Here is a 19,600-nt window from a genome sequence, read left to right on the forward strand (position 1 = left end):
TTTTTTTTGGTGGTAATAAAGCAAGCAAAATGTGTTAGTCGAAAAAAAAAAGAAAGCAAGAAAATCTGCAGTTGGGGCCTGATTCAGCCGATGTTTAGCCCAGGAGAACTTGTGAATCCTGTTACCAAGCCGCCTAGCAAACCCAAGGGAAACTGCCCAGCTAGGCTGGCAGCATCAGAGTGGTTTAGGTACAAACGGGTGTCAGAATATGGTTTCACATCAAATGAATCAGACACTTTTTAGCATGATATCACCACTTTCCCATCACCTTTGAGAGACGAGGTACTCTCCCACCCCCCACTGCAGAGCAGAAGGAAACAACTGTCTGTTGCTTAAAGCTCAAAACCACAAAAGCAAGAGGTTTGGGTTTGTTGGTTTTTTTTTTTTAGAGTTAATGCAGAACCTCCATGCGATGGCACACTCTCCCCCGCTCACCCGGCGGCTGTACGGCCCTGCCAGCAGCAGAGCAGGGGACACAGCACGGACACACAGCCCGTGTGCTGGGCACCAGGAAAGTCATTAAAAGCAGCCTGTCAGGCTGAAATTCAGCGCCTTCTCCTAAATTTCTCTGGGCTAAATCATATTTCCCTGTACACAATACATAAGTACTACTTCCTCTTGTCTTTCTCCACCGAAAAGCTGGACAATACCAGGTCAGCCCACACACGCGTCGCTGCATCGTCCCGCAGGCATTCCCTGATCACCTCCCGGCACCCCGCGCTGGAATTCATAATGCCACCCGAGCCTTTTTTTTTTTCCTTTCCAAGTGGATTTTGATTTGTCCAGTGTGAGATTCCCGCGGAGCTGTTTGTGTCCTAAGTGCTAAACTGCTGGCAGAACGTCTTCCATTCTATTAAACACGTAATAACTAAGGGAAAGACCCGGCTGGATTGAGGCGAGTGCCGCCGCTTTGATAGAATCCCTGATCCAAAAGGAGGGCGATGGTGAGGGAGGATGATCCCTACGTGGTGTTCAGAAGGATTTGGTTTATTCCCAAGTTTCTCCTCTGCAGATTGCTTCCCCTAATGATGTGCTATGTGGTGTCCAAAAGTGCTCTCAGCACAACAGAGAGCTAAACTGCAGGAACGATGAGTGCATTAGGCAGAGCTGCTAGAAATATCAGTGCCTGCAAACATCTTAAAACACAAGCCAAAGAACCGGGAAGGTTAAGACGTGGCTACAAGGGCTTCACTACTACAGGGAAATGCTTTGAAATACCTGGAATCTAACAGAAGACAACAACACAGGCGATTTAAAAACACACTGCGAAAGAGCAATGGGCCGAGAAGATCAGGTGTGAACTAAGTTTTTTAACTTGATTACTGCACTTCTGAAAACATATTACCGTTGGCATGTTGAGGCCAAACATCCCATTTCCTTCCACAAGTTTACTCCTTACTTTCCAAAACTTATCTTACATTGTATACTCGCAGGGGAGGGAGGGGAGGGGAGAAGATGGCAGTCTGACAGATTCAGTCAAGCAACTGTCAGACTCTCTCGAAAGAAGGGAGGGGAGAATCTCCAAGTCTGGAAAAAAAAAAATCATCAACTCAGTTGCAAGTGCATGGATAATATAAATTCAGAAATGACCATTCAAGAAGATGTTTTTACATCTGTGGAGAGGTCAAACTCCAGGCTCAGCCTTATTGCTCTCTGTAGTCCAGATTCATCACCAGCTTCCTTTATTCGCCTATTCAAAGGCACTTAATTAGCTGAAGGGCTTGTTGCGTTGCCTTCAAAAGCTCTCCACTCCCTCAAAGGCTTTGCTTCGGTATTGTGCTACCATTGCCCTTTGAAATCAAATCTGTTTTTCTTTTCCACAGCATTAGTAAAAGAAAAAAAAGTAATATTTTAAAAACTTTTTCCAGAGAAAAAAAATAAAAATAAAAATAAAAATAAAAAGAAAAAGAAAAAGAAAAATAAAAAGAAAAAAGAAAAAAGAAAAAAGAAAAAGAAAAAGAAAAAGAAAAAGAAAAAGAAAAAAAGAAAAAGAAAAAAGAAAAAGAAAAAGAAAGAAAAAGAAAAAGAAAAAAAAGAAAAAGAAAAAGGAAAAAGAAAAAGAAAAAGAAAAAAAGAAAAAGAGGAAATACCAATGAAACGTCATTCAAAGTGGCTTTAAAGTTTGACACTTTAAAAAAGGAAGAAGCAAAAGGGCGGAGGGGCTGAAACTGCAGATGAAATTTGGCCATCTTTTGGTCTTATTGATAATACATGATACCGTAGTTGTTTTATGCGTTGGGAAGACTTCTTGTGGCTTCTTGGAAATCCCAAATGAAACATGATTTTTCCCTGTACTTACACGAGGACTGTTTGTACTCAGATGCCGTGGGCTGCGTTTTCTGCTTTTCCAAACTCTTAATCAATCTGCACCAGAGCTTATAAAGTGCTGCACAATCAGAACAGTCTCACCCAACAGTCACGGTGCGCTGACTTCTCACAGGCAGAAATAACTTTGCGAAACATAGGACACCCAGGAATTGGTCTGTGGTATTAACATTTCTGTTTATATTAATAAAAGCTGTATTTTGTATTCCATTATATTTATTTAACCTTTGACATCTAAGCTCTGGGTCAGTTTGCTCTTTATAACAGTGCGTTTCTTCTTCAGTTTTGTTTCTATATTTAGAGAACTCATGCTCAGAAACAAGATTTTTTGTTTAATTTTTTTCCCCCTAGTATATTTAATCTAGCTCAAGGGTTTTGGTGTTTCTCTGCAACCTATAATTTACTCTGCCAACTCAGATACTGTATTGCTGCTTTTACCACAGTTAAAGAAACACTGTCAAGTCCTTTTCAAAGGTTTTCTTAGTCTTCAGCACCTTCTCCACTATCTCATATGCAGTCCACTGCCATTTTTACTGCAAATAGTATTGTTTTTCTTTCGGTCTTTTCTCCTATCATTTTTCCTCTACCATCAGTTTTGGCCATGGAGCTGAAACGAATGTACCCTTGACTGACCATGCAGTATACAACTATCTGGATGGCAGCAGGAATGCGCTCTAAGAATAGCACATTTGGTTCTTAGAGCACACGCGGAGCTCAGAAATGCACAGCGTGTCCCACCCAAACAATTGCTGTTTATTAGCTGCATCCCCCAACAAAACAGCCTCTTCGGTCGTGTTCTGGTTTTCAACATTTCACACGCAGGGCAGTGGGCAGTAACTGCCCTCCTCCCCGAGACTCCCAAATTCTAACTCGGACAAACTTGGGCTTGGAAAAGTAATGGCCACCCAAAGGGTTTTTCTTTATTCCAGCCTGATTTAAACCGCACAGATCGCCGGCTCTTTTTCCTGCTTTCAGGGGAACCCTCCTTCCCGTTCGCAGAGAACCTGGTGGCTGTTCTGGTACCGGAGGGAGTAAAAGCAGAGCGCTTCTGGGAGCGGTGATGGTGTACCAGCATTGCTGAAGGCAGAATTGGGGCCAATATATCTAACATGCCAGAATGGGAGATCTACAAGTACAAACTGTATTTAGACATGAAAATCAGGGAGATGCCCAATTATTCAACCTGCCTGGGCAAATGCAGCTTTTCGTGCACTCAGAAACAGCCAGTAAAGTCAAGTGGCTAAGCTTAAGCCCAGAAACAGTGTGTGATAGTTTTGTAGACTGTCTTTGACTCTCTGGCATTTACTACCATCTTTATATTGTGGATTTATGAGTCCAGACCTTTGAGTATAATTTCACTTGGCAAGTATCAGTCCTACACGAGTAAAATGAAAACCCACACATATCCACAAGAGCAACGTTAGCACCACCAGGCTTTGCAATAACGCACAATGCAAACTGTCAGTGCCTCAATCAATATCCGTCAATGCTCCACAATAAAGACATAGTGCTTCAGATGGGAAAAGATAAGCCCTTATCAGATTTACCAGTCATCCTGGCAGTACAGGGTCTGGGATGCAGACTGATTGCGCTTAAAGAGATGTATCATTAAGGAAAAAAAATAAATGGTAGGGCTGTGAGGCACCAGTAGTAACCCAGCTTTTGGAATGTGCAGTCTTTGCTTTAATACGCATTAAAACAACAGCAAAAAGCTCACTCTGGGTCCATGTCCCAGGCGCTGCTCTCTTCCCCATGTTGCTCTGCCTGCTACAAGGATCAAATTTCATGGTTTATTGTTCTCCCTCCAACTGGCCACCATCCACATTCTTCTTCTGTACAAAGCTGCACCTCTTGCTCAAAAGAAGAGAGTGCTATGCCTTCTTTTTATAAATTTTAGTCACACTTACAAACACACACGCAGAGTAAGGGGATGACTTTTAAACATGAAACAGCATTCCACGGAACGCTGTTATTTTTCTTTGAGCAAATTTCTTTGAATGAGGCTAAAAAAGGCAATTTTCCACCAGAAGGTCACTAATTTTTGAAGATGCAGAAGTTGTCTACCTGTCTTCTGAATCTTTAACATTTTTTGCCTTTTAATGAAATAACTGCTCTATGCTTGAAAAGTCCTAGTCATCACCCACCTCGGGAGAGAATTGGCACCGAGATTCTGCAAAGCTCAAATTCAGCTCTCAGGTACGCTGCTGGAAATCAAAACCACAGTCCTTCGAGCTGCTTCACTATAATGGAGTAAAACTGGTACACAGCAGGTCGGGTCCAAAATTTCAGTATCAATGTTTCAATGTAAATAAGAAATCTGTTGCAGACAAGTAACAGATCTACATGCTAGATTCAAAGAAACGTTGCAAGTATCCCAGAATTTTACGGTTTCCTACCTAGAATATTTTTTCTGTGTCATTTTTCTTTTAATTCAGCACTCAGGATCCATTTTCTTCTATGAGATTTGCAGTAAAGTTATCAAAACCTAACAAAATGTTCCACTCCTGAACATCCACCATCTTTCTTCAGCAGCTCAGCAGACTGTAAAACTGAAGCACCATCATCTGGTGTATAATTATTGTAATAAGTCTTACTTGTAAAATGAGGGAGGCACCATAAGCTTACCTAACTAGTCTGAAAATGTGAAATGCTCATCACCTGTAATCATTGTCTTAACTGTCCTTGATCTTTACTGATAGCCGCCAAATTGTAATAACTCTGACAGTGAGAATCAACTAAAACTGCAGCGCAGGCAGAGCACTAGGCAAGCTGCTGGAAGAGGGGCTATTTTGGCCAATTAAAGAGACTCACTGCAGGAATTTTTCTCCCCCCCTTTTTTTTTTTTTGGCTAATCAATGAGGTAGGGGGTTCAGAGGTGTAAGACAAAAATGCAAAGCAGGGAAAAGTAGGGCACAGGAAACCTCAGGAATCCAATAGGGATGGGGTGATTCCACACACCCTGTGGGGGAGCCAGAAAAAAAAAAAATGCTCAAAGGTTATGGACGTATGATCAAAAGCGTTGCGTTACTGCAGTTTAACAACTTACCAGCCATCATCCGAGATGCAGTAAAACACCACGAATGTGTATTTTTTACCCACGCTACCTGTAGTGTGGGTAAAGATGGGCAGTACTTCACGCAGCTGCAGCAACTCACTTTCAATCGTATGTCCATCCATGCTCCTAGATGCCAAGCCAGCAGGACCCTCCACTTTGTGTTTAATTTGGGTCCCACTGAACACCAATAGGGTCCACACGTGCTTAAAGCAACGTAACTGCTTCAGGCCTTTGTTGAATTAGGGGCCTTATATTGATAATCTTTTAAAGTGAAGTATATATGCCATATCTTTACATGTTATGTATTTGGATAAGCAAATTCAGCAAGTCACCAGTCCTTTCCAGCTGTCTGTTTTAAGCTGCTGTATCGAAAGAAGGGAGTACTGAGCATTCCCAACTTGGAAAAGAATGAGTCGATCCTCAAGTGGCACAGTGGAAACGCACCTCATTGATTTACCACTGAGAAGTTGATATTTATTAACTATCCCCTTATTTCTCATTGCTATCATAGGAAAAGGTTACACCAAGCCACCTACACTGAAGAAATCCACCTCTACAGGAACCAGTCACTGAGGAGGGAAGAGGAGCAAAGAAACCCAGGCTCCGGGGCGTACTCCCCAGCTAAGCACCATGCTCTCGAGCAGATCCTAGCAGAGCTTCAGAGGTCGGTCTCAGAAGTGTTTCAATCCTTCAATCCGTCAGGAGCTGATGGAGCGCCTGTATGCACAGCTAAGCAGCTTGAAGGATTCTGCTTCCAGAGCGTTGGTTCAGCCTAACAAGGTACTTGCCTTTGGTGGTGAGGTTCAAGGTTTCCTACTATTCTTCCTAACAAAAAGATAGCTATTTATTCCTCACACCCAGGCTGCTCTCAGACTGAGTCCCCAAGCCCTTCCTTGCTCTGAAGGCCCCGTTCACAGTAAATCTCTCTTATCCAGGGTAGCAGTGGATAGTGCTTTCCACCGCTCCTGGAGTCTCAGAGAGAAGGTTGCTGGAGGGAAATCAGGGCTGTCTCTCACTCCTGCCAGCTGCATTTTTGTGTTTACCAGCTCGGTTGGTATCGCAGATCAACAAAGGGTGGGGAATGGCCCTCATCCAAAGCAGGGCATTGCTTCTGGCAAATGCTGGTAACAGGTATTTCAAGTCTGCCTCTTTGCTGTTCGGGAGCTGCACTGTTTGACCTGTCGTCCATGAAGGAGTCATATTTTAACTTCACTTCTCACCCCACCCGATCTTGTCTAGCCTCAGAAGCATAACCCAGAGATGAATTTGTTGAAGAGCACTAAGAAAAAAAAAATATTCCTACTAAAAAGATGATGGGAAACATGTTATGGGAACATTTCTACAGCTTACAATAGAAGCTAAATAAGAATACCACCTATAAACGTAAAAATAATTTATTTTAGTGGTATGAAATGTGTTTTGCCTAATAGCACAAAGATCTCCACTGGGCTAGAAGAGACAATGCGTGGTGGAATCACAGTACATTTCAATTGAAGAAATAAATAAAGTTACTCTGATGACCCCAGAATGCTGTTATTGCCTTGTCCATGTAGACACTGCGCGCACCCCAGAAGTTTAGCGACGTCGCATTTGAATCACAAAGGAAAGTCAAAATAAGCAAAGAAATGACTCAATATTTTCACATAAGCCCTGTAAGACAGAAGAGATGTCCTTACCTGTCTGCTTTGAGACGGCAGCGTGGCAGGCTGCATGTGTCTCTGCATCCGATGCGGCTGCATCAGCTGTCGAAACTGCTGCTGGAGGAACTGGCTGTTGTTAGCCTGCTGGGACTGCTGGGTGGCTGGAGACTGCTGCTGCTGCTGGAGATAGTGAATGAGAGACTGCTGCCCTTGTCCTGCTGTCAGAGGTGACATCTTTTGAGTAGCTGACTCTGAGGCAAAGTGAGACAGCGGTTTGGTGTTATTGAAAGAAAACTGGTCTTGGCTACCAGGGCTCTCGTTCACCAGACCTGGCTGTAAGCTACTGGATGGCTGTTGCATAATTATGTTCATATTTTTGGACTGGTTTGTAGTCATTGATTTGAAAAGCGAGCTCTGCATACTTGTGGGATTGCTGGTGGGAGTGATGTTAGAGATTAATGTACCTTGAGGACTAAAGGGCTGCTGATGCAGAGCTGGGCTTGACAGCTTTTCTGGCCTGTATGGAGGAGAAGGTCCAGTATTTGTGGAGGCCATGCTGGCAACCAAGTTGTTCTGTGGACTTTTAATGTTGTTGGCTGGTAAACTGGCTGCCGTCAGGGTGGGCAGCATGGAGCTCTGCGGACTGAAGGGTTGCTGGTTCAGAGCCGGGCTGGAGAGCTTCTCAGACCCATAAGGAGGAGAAGGCCCACTGGATGGGGTGCTGCTGGAAGTCATGCTGGAAAGCAGAGAGTTTTGAGGACTCTGAATGTTGTTTCCTGGCAAATTATTAGCAGGCATGCCAGACACCATAACATTTTGAGGACTGAAAGGTTGATGGTGTGGTGATGATCCTGCCCTGTAAGGCGGTGAGAGACCAGGAGGAGACATGGTTGGCCAGTTGGGAGCCTGTACTTGTTGCTTAGTAGTAGACACCTGCTTGCTAGCTGCCAGTTGCTTTAGCTGCTGAGCGTGCCAGTTGGAACCAGGTATGTTGGGTAAGGGTACTGGAAGCATAGGTGGTGGCTGGTTCTTGCTCTGAGCTGCTGTAGAGATGGGTGATGCAGCAGGCTTGTTTGACGGAGGAACTTGGAAGTTAGCTCCAGCAGATGATGGTCTCATCTGAGGAGATCCTCCACTGGTTGGATTGCAGCCTGGAGAAAAGTCTTTGTTAGCAACATGGTTCTCCAAGTGGGAAGTCTGTGGGGAGGACTTTGGAGTGGTACTTATGCTTGGTTGAGAATGACTCAGCCCAAGTGGCTCTTCAGCCTTGCTGCACAAAATCTTCTCCAGGTCAAGGTCATTGGGAGAAGGGTCAGGCATTTTTGTCAGCTCTTCCAGCAGATCTTGCAGCTCTTGGTCCACAGACTGTAAGCTGTTTCCTTTCTCATCATAATGGACAATGTTATTGTTTTGCCCTCCTATTGACCCCTTCTGATTTATTTCCGCGTTGGGTGGCACTGAAAACGGGGAACCAATGCCACCCCCATTCATGTGATTGTTTTCAAGAAGCACTGAATGACCTGCGACTCCCAGGGAAGAAGCGGCGTGACTGGTGGAGAACGGAGAACTTTGCATTTCTGGACATGCCACATTGGGATTGGCACCTTGGCCCATGGCAAGGTTTACGTCATCAAGACAAAGTCTTTTACTGTCATTTGGGAAAATGACATCAGGCACGCCACCGGAGGCAGGAGAGCTATCATCTTCCAGCTTTCTTTTAATTGATCCCTGTAACTGGGAAAATAAAAAGGAAGAAGGAAGGATCTGTTATTGACCGTATTCTAACATGCTCTGAAGCTCCATACTGCAACACTGGGTTGGAGATAAAGAAAATTAAATCATACAATTAAAAAAACCAATCATGTGAGACAAATTCAATCAGGATTTAAGTGGGTGCAACTTCACTGAAATCAGAAGAGTTATAGTCAGACAAAGGCTAAATCTCACATGTTGACCTTAAAACAGATGTTAAAGCTATAAAATAGTCTGTCACGTGAACTGTAATAGAAGTTTTTTAAATAGTTTCTGGTACCATTTCAATTAAGACATTATACTCCCTGAATAACAAACATGCCAACATTTTTATGGTAACATTTTTTAGGTCTAAACAATGGCAGATCTGAATGAAACCCTGGACTGAATTTAGTGACTTTCTGCCAGTGACTCGGATTAAATTCAGACCTGAGACAACTAAATTGTTTTACATTCTTTATAGGCGCAACATCTGAAATAACTGGCATACTTTCTAAACGAACCAAACCAAAACAAATTCTCAACTATCTATCTAAACAGACTTTCAAGCTTCCTAATCACAGATGTTTCAGATTTCAGAAACCAGTAAATAACAGCTAAACCTCTTAAATTTTGTTTATTCTTCTAAGTCTAAGGCAGTATGGGCTTTGTTCTTCTGAAGGATTGCAACTCATTCATAAAAATAGAATTGTTTTCAAAATACAATTATATAAATATCTTGATCTACAAGAAATGGTAGTTGTAAATCCATGAATCTTAGGGGAAAAAAACGGCCTTATACATATAAAAAGAAAGTGAAACTGAAAACAACGCTTCTAATACTAATTCAGCGTGATACGGCAATCTCTTCCAAATATAATCATCTGTGGCTTTCAATTTTAACAAGCATGACCTGTATGTCATAGGATTAATCAGACATTAACATTGCTGCTTCAAGTTAAGGGGAATAAGCATTATGTCCGTGTTTATCAATAGAGGGAGGCAGCATTTAGAAAAGTATCTAATCAGCGATGGGAAAACCATAGAAAGTCACTGTTCCTCTAAGCTGGCTCACAGTAAAGCCTCTCCCAGCCCTGGCCTACAATTGCTAGTGCTGCCAGTCATCTAGCACCGTGAAAAAAATTCACATCTAATAACAGCTCATACCACCAGAAAAGCCCCACCACCTAACCCCAGTGTAACCAGATCCACTCTAGGGCTGCGGTAGGTATGACCAGCTTCTAAATTTTATACTAATTATTAAGCACAGTTTTGCCTAAGAGTCACTACGCAATGGCCAGCCACTTTGGTGCTCTCAGGACGATCACCGCAGGGTGTGTGGAACCTGCAGGGCACAAGGTGGGCACACCTTGCGCGGCTCCTTCTGCAACGTGCACATGAAGGTCACTGTGGAAATGGCCAATGCCCACCCCTAAATTCAGCCTGTCTTCAGGCAATCGACCACAAACGTGCATTGTTCTGATGTGGGAACATGGGAGAGCTGCCCGGTGGCTCACTCAGCCAGACTCACACACGTGCTCTCTCATCACTCATTTCTAAATTGGTGGGCAGAGAGAAGATTGCAGATTGGAGCACCTCTCCTATGAGGACAGACTGAGAGAGTTGGGGTTGTTCAGTCTGGAGAAAAGAAGGCTCCGAGGAGACCTTATAGTGGCCTACCAGTATCTTAAGGGGGCCTACAAGAAAGCTGGTGAGGGACTTTTTAGGATGTCGGGTAATGGTAGGACCGATAGGGAATGGATTAAAACTAGAGATGGGACGATTCAGACTGGACGTTAGGAAGAAGTTCTTCACCATGAGGGTGGTGAGACACTGGAACAGGTTGCCCAGAGAGGTGGTGGACGCCCCATCCCTGGAAGTTTTTAAGGCCAGGCTGGATGGGGCTCTGAGCAACCTGGTCTAGTGGGAGGTGTCCCTGCCCATGGCAGGGGGCTTGGAACTAGATGATCTTTAAGGTCCCTTCCAACCCTAACAATTCTATGATTTGTGCCTACAGTTGCTTGGGCTAGAGATGCAGTTTTGGACTCATATTGGACATTGCCATGCTAGTATCCAGCTTACACAGACATTTGGAGGAGAGTGAGAAGACACAAGTTTGTTGCCCATGATCACCATGGCAGATGGAAAATCAGGTCTGCATACTACCGAGAGCAGCTGATCAGGTTTAAGGAGGAGTTCACGTACCGTCCATCCGCAGACACAGCAGTTTTGAATGGCATTGCAGCAAAGAGACCTTTTTACATGGATATTTTCCCCCCCAACCCTCTAAGAGTTATCCCTCACTCAAGCAATCAGTGCTTCTCTCCTGTGACCTCCTGTTGCATTGCTTTAACATGGGTTGCACTCAAAAACCACCGGCGAGTGAGAACCGACGCTGAACGGGGAGAGCTGCTTTCAGTGCACCATTCACTGGTTACCTGACGGCCCTCTTCCGTCAGCAGTGCTACGCCTGGTTTGATCATTGCTCCGTGAGAGACCGCCTTCACATCACAGCCAGAGACAGCTGAAGCATCATTGATTTGATTATTCCTCTGAGCTGATGAGGCCAAAATTTGCTTAGCTTTAGGAGATGGAACAAGGCCTAAATCTTCTCCCAAGTGTTGGTCTAATGATGGATGAAATTGTTTTCCTTCATTTTCTCCACTAAAACTAAGCCAGAGTTGCATGTTTCAACAGATGTTGCCCCGTGTAGGCTGAAACATGTTGGTAGAGCATAACTACATATATTTAAACCCAGACATGTATAGAGAATCTTTACAGGGGCTTCACACATCCAAAACAAACACGGCGTGTTCCCAAGTTGCACCCTGGGAACCTTCAGGCAGGAAGTGGTGGGGGATCTCCCATACTTGGCCAGCTGACATGCTGGCATGCGTGTCCTTGCCAGTGCTTCTTTTGCCATAGGACATTCCTATGCTCTGAGTTACTGAGGAAAAATTTGGGCTTTCTAAGCCCTTTGAAAAATAGTTTTTTTAACTGTTTCACTGGGGAGTAAATGTGATGGGAAAACAAAACTCCATTTCCCCAAGACTATTACTAGTGATAAGCAGATAAAATAAGGCCATAGGTTTCAGATGGCATGGGCATTCCAAAACTGGGACAGGATTTTTAAATAGGATGCTGTTGCTTAGCCCCTGTGAGAAGCCTGGCTGCAAGAGAGGCGGTGAAATTAGCTGGGTGTCATGTTCTCTTGAAAAGCAAGACTCCTGTTTCCCAGGAGAACATTTGCACAAGGACCATAAAATCCGGAAGACCAATTTCCCCCAGTGCAGGCAGGTATGTAACTCTACACAATTTGGTAGCATTGTTTTTGCTTAAAATAGATTTGACTACAGCCCCAAATTTGAGAGGGAAAGATACCGTCCTTAAAGCAACTAAACAAATCATAGAATAATTTTGGTTAGAAGGGATGCCTGGGTATCACCAGCCCTCTGCTTCAAGCACATCGCTAATGAAAAAAATAGTCGATAGACAACAGTATTTCAGCAGGCACTTAAGGATGGAGTATCAACTACATACAGAAATCCCTTCTTGGGCTGGTCGGGCTAGCTGAGAAGTTTGCTTCAGTACTGCCCACTGAAACGCAGGCGGTCGTTGCTCCCTCGCAGCACGCTCCGCGCTGGTGCTCTCTGCGAGGAGCCAGCTCCCAGCGACTGCTCCCCATCAACCTGCCACTGTGGCAGCCCTCACCAGTGCAGGGCGCAGTAATGCAGTTTCGTTTTATTGGGACACTGGCTGGCTCAGACATGCTAAGAACAACGGTGGCAGGAGTTCCTCACCAGGCAACTACAACTTTTAGGACCAGGAGCTCCTGACCTACCTAATTCAAGAAGCTGCTTGTTGCAGATCATTCACCCAGTACTCTCAAGTGGCTCAAGATCATCTCTTTAAAGCCTACCTATCCTTTTCTAGACTCTTCACTTACTAAACACATTTTTACTGCCCATTTCCTTCATTTGGCCCTAGATTCCCCAGGAAGGAGCTGATTTATTCCACCTCTTTCTCCTCTTCTTCGAGAGGGCCCACATGATCTGACAAAACCGACAGAAACCAGAACAGCACCAAAATATGTTCTTCCCCTTTCTCTGCTGACTAGTATATTGGGCAGCTCTGTTTCAAACTGAATACCTGAGAAGCGAACAGAAATACTTTAGAAGCACGACACACACACAGACACACTTAAACTTAAGCTGGCTGGAGGCTGTCTATGGCCAAGTATGGGCAAGCGTCACTTGCATGTGCAAGCAAGGACGAAGCAGACAAGCAACAAAGGGACTCTTGCGACCTTGTCAAAATTCATTAAAATGCATTAGCATGCACAGGCTAACTTCTGGTTGGGAATACCTGGGAAGCAAAGGCAGGCCCTCCGATTCGGGGAATACCCGATTATGAGTTCTCCATTCTCTCAGGGTTGCTGTTAGAAGTGAGTGCGCCGTGATCCCAGCACTATTGCCCTCTCAAAACCAACAGTCTGTCTTTCTGGGAAAGACCCAAGTTAATTCCGAGTAGCGCTGCTAGTTCGCAACATCAGGATAACAAGAATAAATAGTAACTGTTTACCCTGCTCCGACCAAGGAAGCTGTTCAGCTGTGGTGACAAAGGTCTGATTTGTCACACGCTACCTCTTCGCACAGATCCGATTCCCTACGTGTGGGCAGAGCGCTCTGCAGGCTCCTCTTGTGCAAGGGAGGACCGGGGAAGTGAAACCAGTCCTCGGCTGCACCCTCTCCGAGACTGAGCTCTCTGAAGTTGCCCGCTCGGGTGACTTTTGGCGTCAGGCACTTTCCAAACTCAGGAGGCGGTGCTGGCCTTGAGTAACTTACTGTTTCTCAACAAAGGGAGAAAGGAAGGCTGGAAGTGGCAGAAACTGAAGCGGAGAGATCAAATTGTTAATAAATGTACACTGCGGTGGTTCCACTGGATTTTAATAACCAACCGAACGGGCATCTCTGGGCTGGCTCCCTGCCTCGCTGCCACTCAGCCCTCCTCCTTTCTCTAACACATGGGCTGTCCTCAGCCGCCCCTCCAGCCCCCCAGGGGCGCCAGGCTGCCCCCTGGCCCTGCTGCCAGCCCCTCTCAATTCTCTGCCCGTCACTTGCTCCTTCGCCTGCACCGTCTCTGGGGGGAAAGAGCCACCGCAGCCCACTCGGGAGACCCTCCTTTCTCCAGCCTTGCAATGATCCCCCTTCCGCCAGAAAGAAGCTGGGTCTAACCAGAGATTCCTATTTAGGTCAACATAATGCAGAAATGAGAGAGAGGAAAAACGTTAGCAGAGGTTATTTCTGTGCCTCTTCCTGGCTTCTGCAGCCTGTCAGAGATTCAAGCCTTGATTTACAGCAACCGCAGGGTGCTGATTATTGATCTGCAGCCACCCCACCCCGCTCACTGCCATTGAGAGATCCAACCTACAGCAGCGATTCCCACACCTACGCAGCTTCTTCAAGCGAGAACCCAGCCCAATGGGACGCTGCCATTTTGAACCCATGTCTGTAGAGGCTGCGCCACGTTCTCCTTCGGTGGCTTGTCCACCTCCCCCTGCCTCCTGCATGCACCAGCGTTGCTGGAGACTCCCTTGATTTAATAGCATTAAATCTACGGATCCATGACTGGGATATCCAGAATGGGAGTCAGACAACCCTCTTCCACTGGGAATCTCAAGACCCGTGTAACTCTTGGGAAATCCCAGGCTTTTCTCTTTGTTTGACTCAAGAAAAGAGAGAAATGATGGTAAAAGGAAGACAGGGCAGGTGAGGAAAATTTAGTCTCACCACGGATACTGGGATTTGCTAGTGTTGCGGCAGCTTTGCACAAAGCCTTTCAGAGCAAGAAACCGGGTGCCTCAGAAACCTGGGGAATCCAGGTCGCCCACAGGCTGCTAAGATCTGGCATATCTGAATTATTTTGACAGAGAGCACGTTACATTTTTGGTGGAAGGACTGGACTGAGCAACTCAGCAGCCCGAGATGAGTAGAAGCCTTTTTTCCCAGTATTTTTCAAGGTATATTGCAAACTGGTTTTTTTTTCCCTCTGCACAGTATAAAACCTGAGTCTAAGGGTTGCTCAACTGAGCTGACCAGAGAATCCATCACTCTCTGTCTCTTTCAAACACTAGACACTGCCAAAACTGCAAGTATGTTATTTGCCAGAGGCAAACTGTTTGCAGCATTCAGTGATCAAGACTTCAGTCTCTGTGGCTTCAACAAGCTTCAGCGAGAGCTATCTGCCCATCAGCCCAAAACGTTTCTATCTGTTCTGACAAAAACAGTCATGTAATGAGAAAATGGAACTGGCAATTTTCCATATAAAACAAGAAAACTTCGCAAATTCTTCCCCTGCGCCTTAAATGCACAATTTGGAAAGGTTTGTGCTCTCTGTTGCTCATTTATCCACACTCTAGATAGACAGATTTAAACGACCTACTAATCTTTGAGGACACTTAATGAAAAAAGGTGAGAATTTGACTGTGTGTTTAAGGCTGGGAAGTGGATCTGATATAACACTACCTTTTAAACGGCAGCAGTTACTTGCAGCCCTGCTTAAATATCAATCAGACGTGCTGCTTTCGGTAGCAGGCTGGCTTGCACGTGAGCAACAAAACCCAAATGCTCGTGGGCAAAGATCCCATTTAACTCCAGCAGAACCTGGCACCGCATTAAATGCGTTTAGCACATCTGCAAGTTTCCATTCGTGCATGCTGGCTGCAGTTTGGTAACAGAAACTCGCATTACACGTCTGAATCCAAGAAAAAATGCCTCCTGCTGACCACTGAGTAGCCAAAGCAGCCCATGACTACAAGGAACATAAACTATGCTTTATCAAAGTCACATCTCAGGCTACAAGGAGAACTGAAGGAGGCTCGAGCAATTAAAACTACGATCCACTTTCTCCATACTAAGATTAAACATAAGCTAAAATCACATTCTGCTGCTTTAGGCTGTTTGACCCTTCTCATTTCAAGCGATTTCAGCATGGATAGATGCAAAGTTGTCATTTCACATTGTCAGGAAAGAGATCACATTGCCATTCCAAGCTACCAGAGATGTGCTTCACTATGCTTAAAAATAGCACTCCCCCAACTCCTCAGCTAAGGAGTACCAGAGTAAAGTCTGCTTTTGGGTCTGTTGGGAATTTGTAGGCTGGAAAGGTGGCAGATCCATTCGTAGGGAGGCGTGGTAGTGGAGAAAGGATTACGAGTAGGGAAAATTCACAGGGTGGATTTCCTTCTATTCATCACGCTCATGGAAATAGGCAACTGGAAGGGAGGATGTAGGAAGAGGAACCGGCGATGTAAGCAGTCGTTTTAACCATGAAAGGACATTGGTCACTAGCTAGCTTGCATGCGTTAGGTAGATTATTTTTACCTTGAACTACAGCTTCTCCCAGTTTATAATTCACAGTAGCAATATGAAATCTGCCATCTTTAAAACAAGTATCTTAACACAGATTGGAAGTTGTTACTTAAGACTATGCACATGTAAAACACCTCTTAAACACCGCTGCTACATTTGTAGAATTTGATCTCCCGTCAGTACAGCAAACAGCGGTCCCCTGCCCCACTACCGTCACTGCTCATTGTGACCTCCTCCGGTTATTCCCTCAGCAAACCAGGAACCTTGAGCTGCGTTAAAAGAAGAAAATGAGGTGTGTGCTTTCCCTTAAAAAGGTGGCAGCGCTCCCTGTTGTGAGTGCTAAAATACAGATAGGAACTAACAGGGCAGTTGCTCCGTCACCTGGCCCCGGGCTGGCAGAGACACCTCCGGTACGTCGCCAGAGCCCATCACAAGAGGTTTCTCTGGCGTGCGCTCTCGCTCCAGAGCTACGATCAATTCCCCTTCCCTGTTACACTGCTGCGCTACAACAGGTCTCCTGTTTGACTGTTGAGTATATGTGGCCTTTTAAATGGTGGCTGCCGACCTGGCACTTTCTTTCGTCTACGTGGCCTTCTTCCCCAAGTCACCACGCAGCATAGGAAGTAATCCTGGCTGCAAATACTCAGAACCGCATCGTTTTGCTGGTAAGCACAAAAATCCAAAACATCATGACTATACAAAACCGGAAAGATGTGATCTTACAATAAGCTTAAACCACAGAAACTAACAGGAAATTCAACCAGGACTACCAAGAGCCTAAGGTATTAGCTTTTTTTTCTAAATCTTAACCAAAAATTAAAGAGAAGGAAATACTACAGTTATGATTTTCTGATACCGATTTGTGTGAATGCCGTTACGCACATAATCACAGAAATATATCTGATGTACATCCTGCTTTAAACTGGAACACCTGACAGCAGGTAACAGCAGGTTTGTGAACATGGGTTTTCTGATTACTGTTGCGTAAAATTACAGGCAACGTCGCTAATGGCCGTGTGAATATTGATGTAAGATCAGTTCGAAGGAGAAAAAAAACATAGCCAAGAATATACCTATTTTGACATCCCACGCAAGCCAGCCACATGCAAGAGACCAAGTAACATTCACTGTAAAGAAAAGAAAAAAAAGAAAAAAACCCCAAACCAGTAGCTTTGCTCCTTATCAGGTCAGACAGAATTACCGATCTCACCTAAAAGGCACCAACAGAGATCTGCCCTATCAAAACAAATGTTCAGAGCCTTCCCATCTTGTCTTTCCTTAGTAATTCATCTGCTTTCAGTATTAATGGCACTGTTAAAATGGAAATTTTTCCAGGGGAAAAATTGCTGTTGACAAATGGATCTGGAGGAACAGGACTGCTGCTTGCTCCTGTGTTGTATTGCTAGCAGGAGATCTCTGTACAGATGCCTCTTAATTAGTCATCTGAAGACTTACAGCAATCGCGTCACGCATATTGTTTGGCTGTAACTTCCACATTCCATTTAATGACAAGTGTTATTAACTAGACAGCTGAAGACAGAACAAGTTCCCTGCCTCTCGGTTTTTAGGCTGTAGTACAAGAGCAGTTCTTTCATATCTGGCTGTAAATCAAGATCAATCTTAGACTCAACGCCTTTCCATCAGTATTACCTCATCTTACCTCAGTTTTAATACCAGCGGTATTGTTTTATATCTTTTTTTTATAGTCCATTAATTTCAAAGTCCTGTGGAACACTTTGCAGTAATTTTGGAGACTACATTAATTTCTCATGGCAATAGCTAGGCTGGAGAATTGCAGATCCTCTCCGCTGAGCAAAAAGTGATGGTTTTGCTACTTGGGTCTACCAGGATTTGAAAGATACTTTTCTCTCTTCCTTTTCAGCCCCTAACACCGGCACAGTTATGCAACGGCCACAAGTTAACGAGAGCTAAGAAAAAGAAACAGGCTGTATACGTTCCTAAATTGTGAGGTAGCTTTACCACTTACTAGATAACCAGGTAAAACCCAGTCTGTCACTTTTTTGCTGCTACATATTGCATTATTTTTTAAAATCCTGGAAGACTTACTCCTGTGGTTTTATCAAACTCCAGGTTCCATTTTGTCAAAAGGTATGGTTGGGGAATTCATGGCCTGGAGGCAAAGCCCTCAATTAGGTCAAACCTGGGGCCAAAAAGCTCTCAAATTCCCAGAACAGTAAGAAACAACGGGATTTCAGTCTGAAAAAAAGGCATTTATGTTTCAACCACTGAAGTACTCACTCCCCCGACACTTCACCTGCGTGGCTGCACCGGTGGCTAACGCGTCGTGGCTTACGTCTGACTGCCCAGCGGCCCCTGCTTACTTTCTGTATGGGAAAGCAGTGCATTCCCACACCCGCAGCTCCTCACTAGGCTCGGCGGGGGACAAACCATTTAAAAGAGCAGTCTGAAGTTTCTCCTACGTGGTATCAGAAACCGGAGCACATCTCTACGAAAAATGGAACAAGCGGGCAAGGAAAGAAAACGTCCCAAACGGCTCCTCTCCTACCCATTCATGGGGGACCGTCGATAGCCTCCTGGATGGTCCTCTGCCTTTCAAAAAATGAAACAATTTCAAGGATACTGATTAATACAGAACCATAAAACCAAGCCTCACTTAGAGTAAAAAGACCATGAATCTCGTGAGTCTCTCACTGAACCCAGGTGTAGACAGAAGTCTTTATGCAGCCAGGCACAGAAATGTTTGGTAAAGCAGAAGAGTCTGGTAACGAATGTTTAATTTGTTTCTGACTACTTCATTTTATCCTACCACTTCCGTATTTCCGTACACACCAACTCCACTATTCTCAGCGTGCATTAACTGGAATAGGAACACGGTTCACTGGCAACATGTCATTTGCAGGCTCCCTCCCTGGCCCAGCGAGATGACCGGCCCAGCATGCAGCTCTGGCCCCTACAACACGCGCTCTTAGAACAGCATCTGTTACTTACCCGGGGACCTGACCCTTAAAGGGATCCTGCAAAACACTCGTACTAACAACCCCAAACCAAGCACAGACCATCGCCCCAGCACTGAAGCCCTCGTCCTGTATAAAGCCATTGAAATCCTGGCCTCAATTAAATGAATATTTTGGGACACTGGCTTCAGCAGGGATGGGATTTCACTCATTGCTCTTTCATTATTATCAACTAAAGGAGTGAATTAAAAATCCACAGGATTTGAAGAAATTCTCTCCAACGGAAAGCACAATGCTTATTTGTTTTTTAACCAGAGAACCTCTCGACTTGCTATCGATACCAGTCCCCCTCTGTCCTAGAAGCGATGTTAATCACACATGCATCACTGCAAATTGACAACATAAATGCTGACTTGTGCAAACAATGTTAGAGAAAATGGTGTTCTTGCTGCAGAAGTGAATTACACAGCCTTTCAAGCTTTCTGCACTTCTCAGTTTTATGTAAACTCTAATTTCTAAGCCTTTGTTCTGCCTTTAAAGGTC

The 19,600-nt window shown here is 44.7% G+C and overlaps 1 protein-coding gene across 1 annotated transcript in view; it reads right to left on the reverse strand.

Annotated features, from left to right (window-relative positions):
• MAMLD1 (mastermind like domain containing 1) overlaps positions 1-19,600 on the reverse strand; it is an 84,404-nt gene that overhangs the window by 26,632 nt on the left and 38,172 nt on the right. The window contains exon 2 of the mRNA XM_054214683.1: positions 7,057-8,754. Within this exon, the coding sequence (XP_054070658.1) occupies positions 7,057-8,754 (1,698 nt within the window). The remainder of the gene's footprint in view (positions 1-7,056; positions 8,755-19,600) is intronic.

This window comes from Rissa tridactyla, chromosome 9, assembly GCF_028500815.1.
Source record: "Rissa tridactyla isolate bRisTri1 chromosome 9, bRisTri1.patW.cur.20221130, whole genome shotgun sequence".
NCBI classification, from domain to species: domain Eukaryota; kingdom Metazoa; phylum Chordata; class Aves; order Charadriiformes; family Laridae; genus Rissa; species Rissa tridactyla.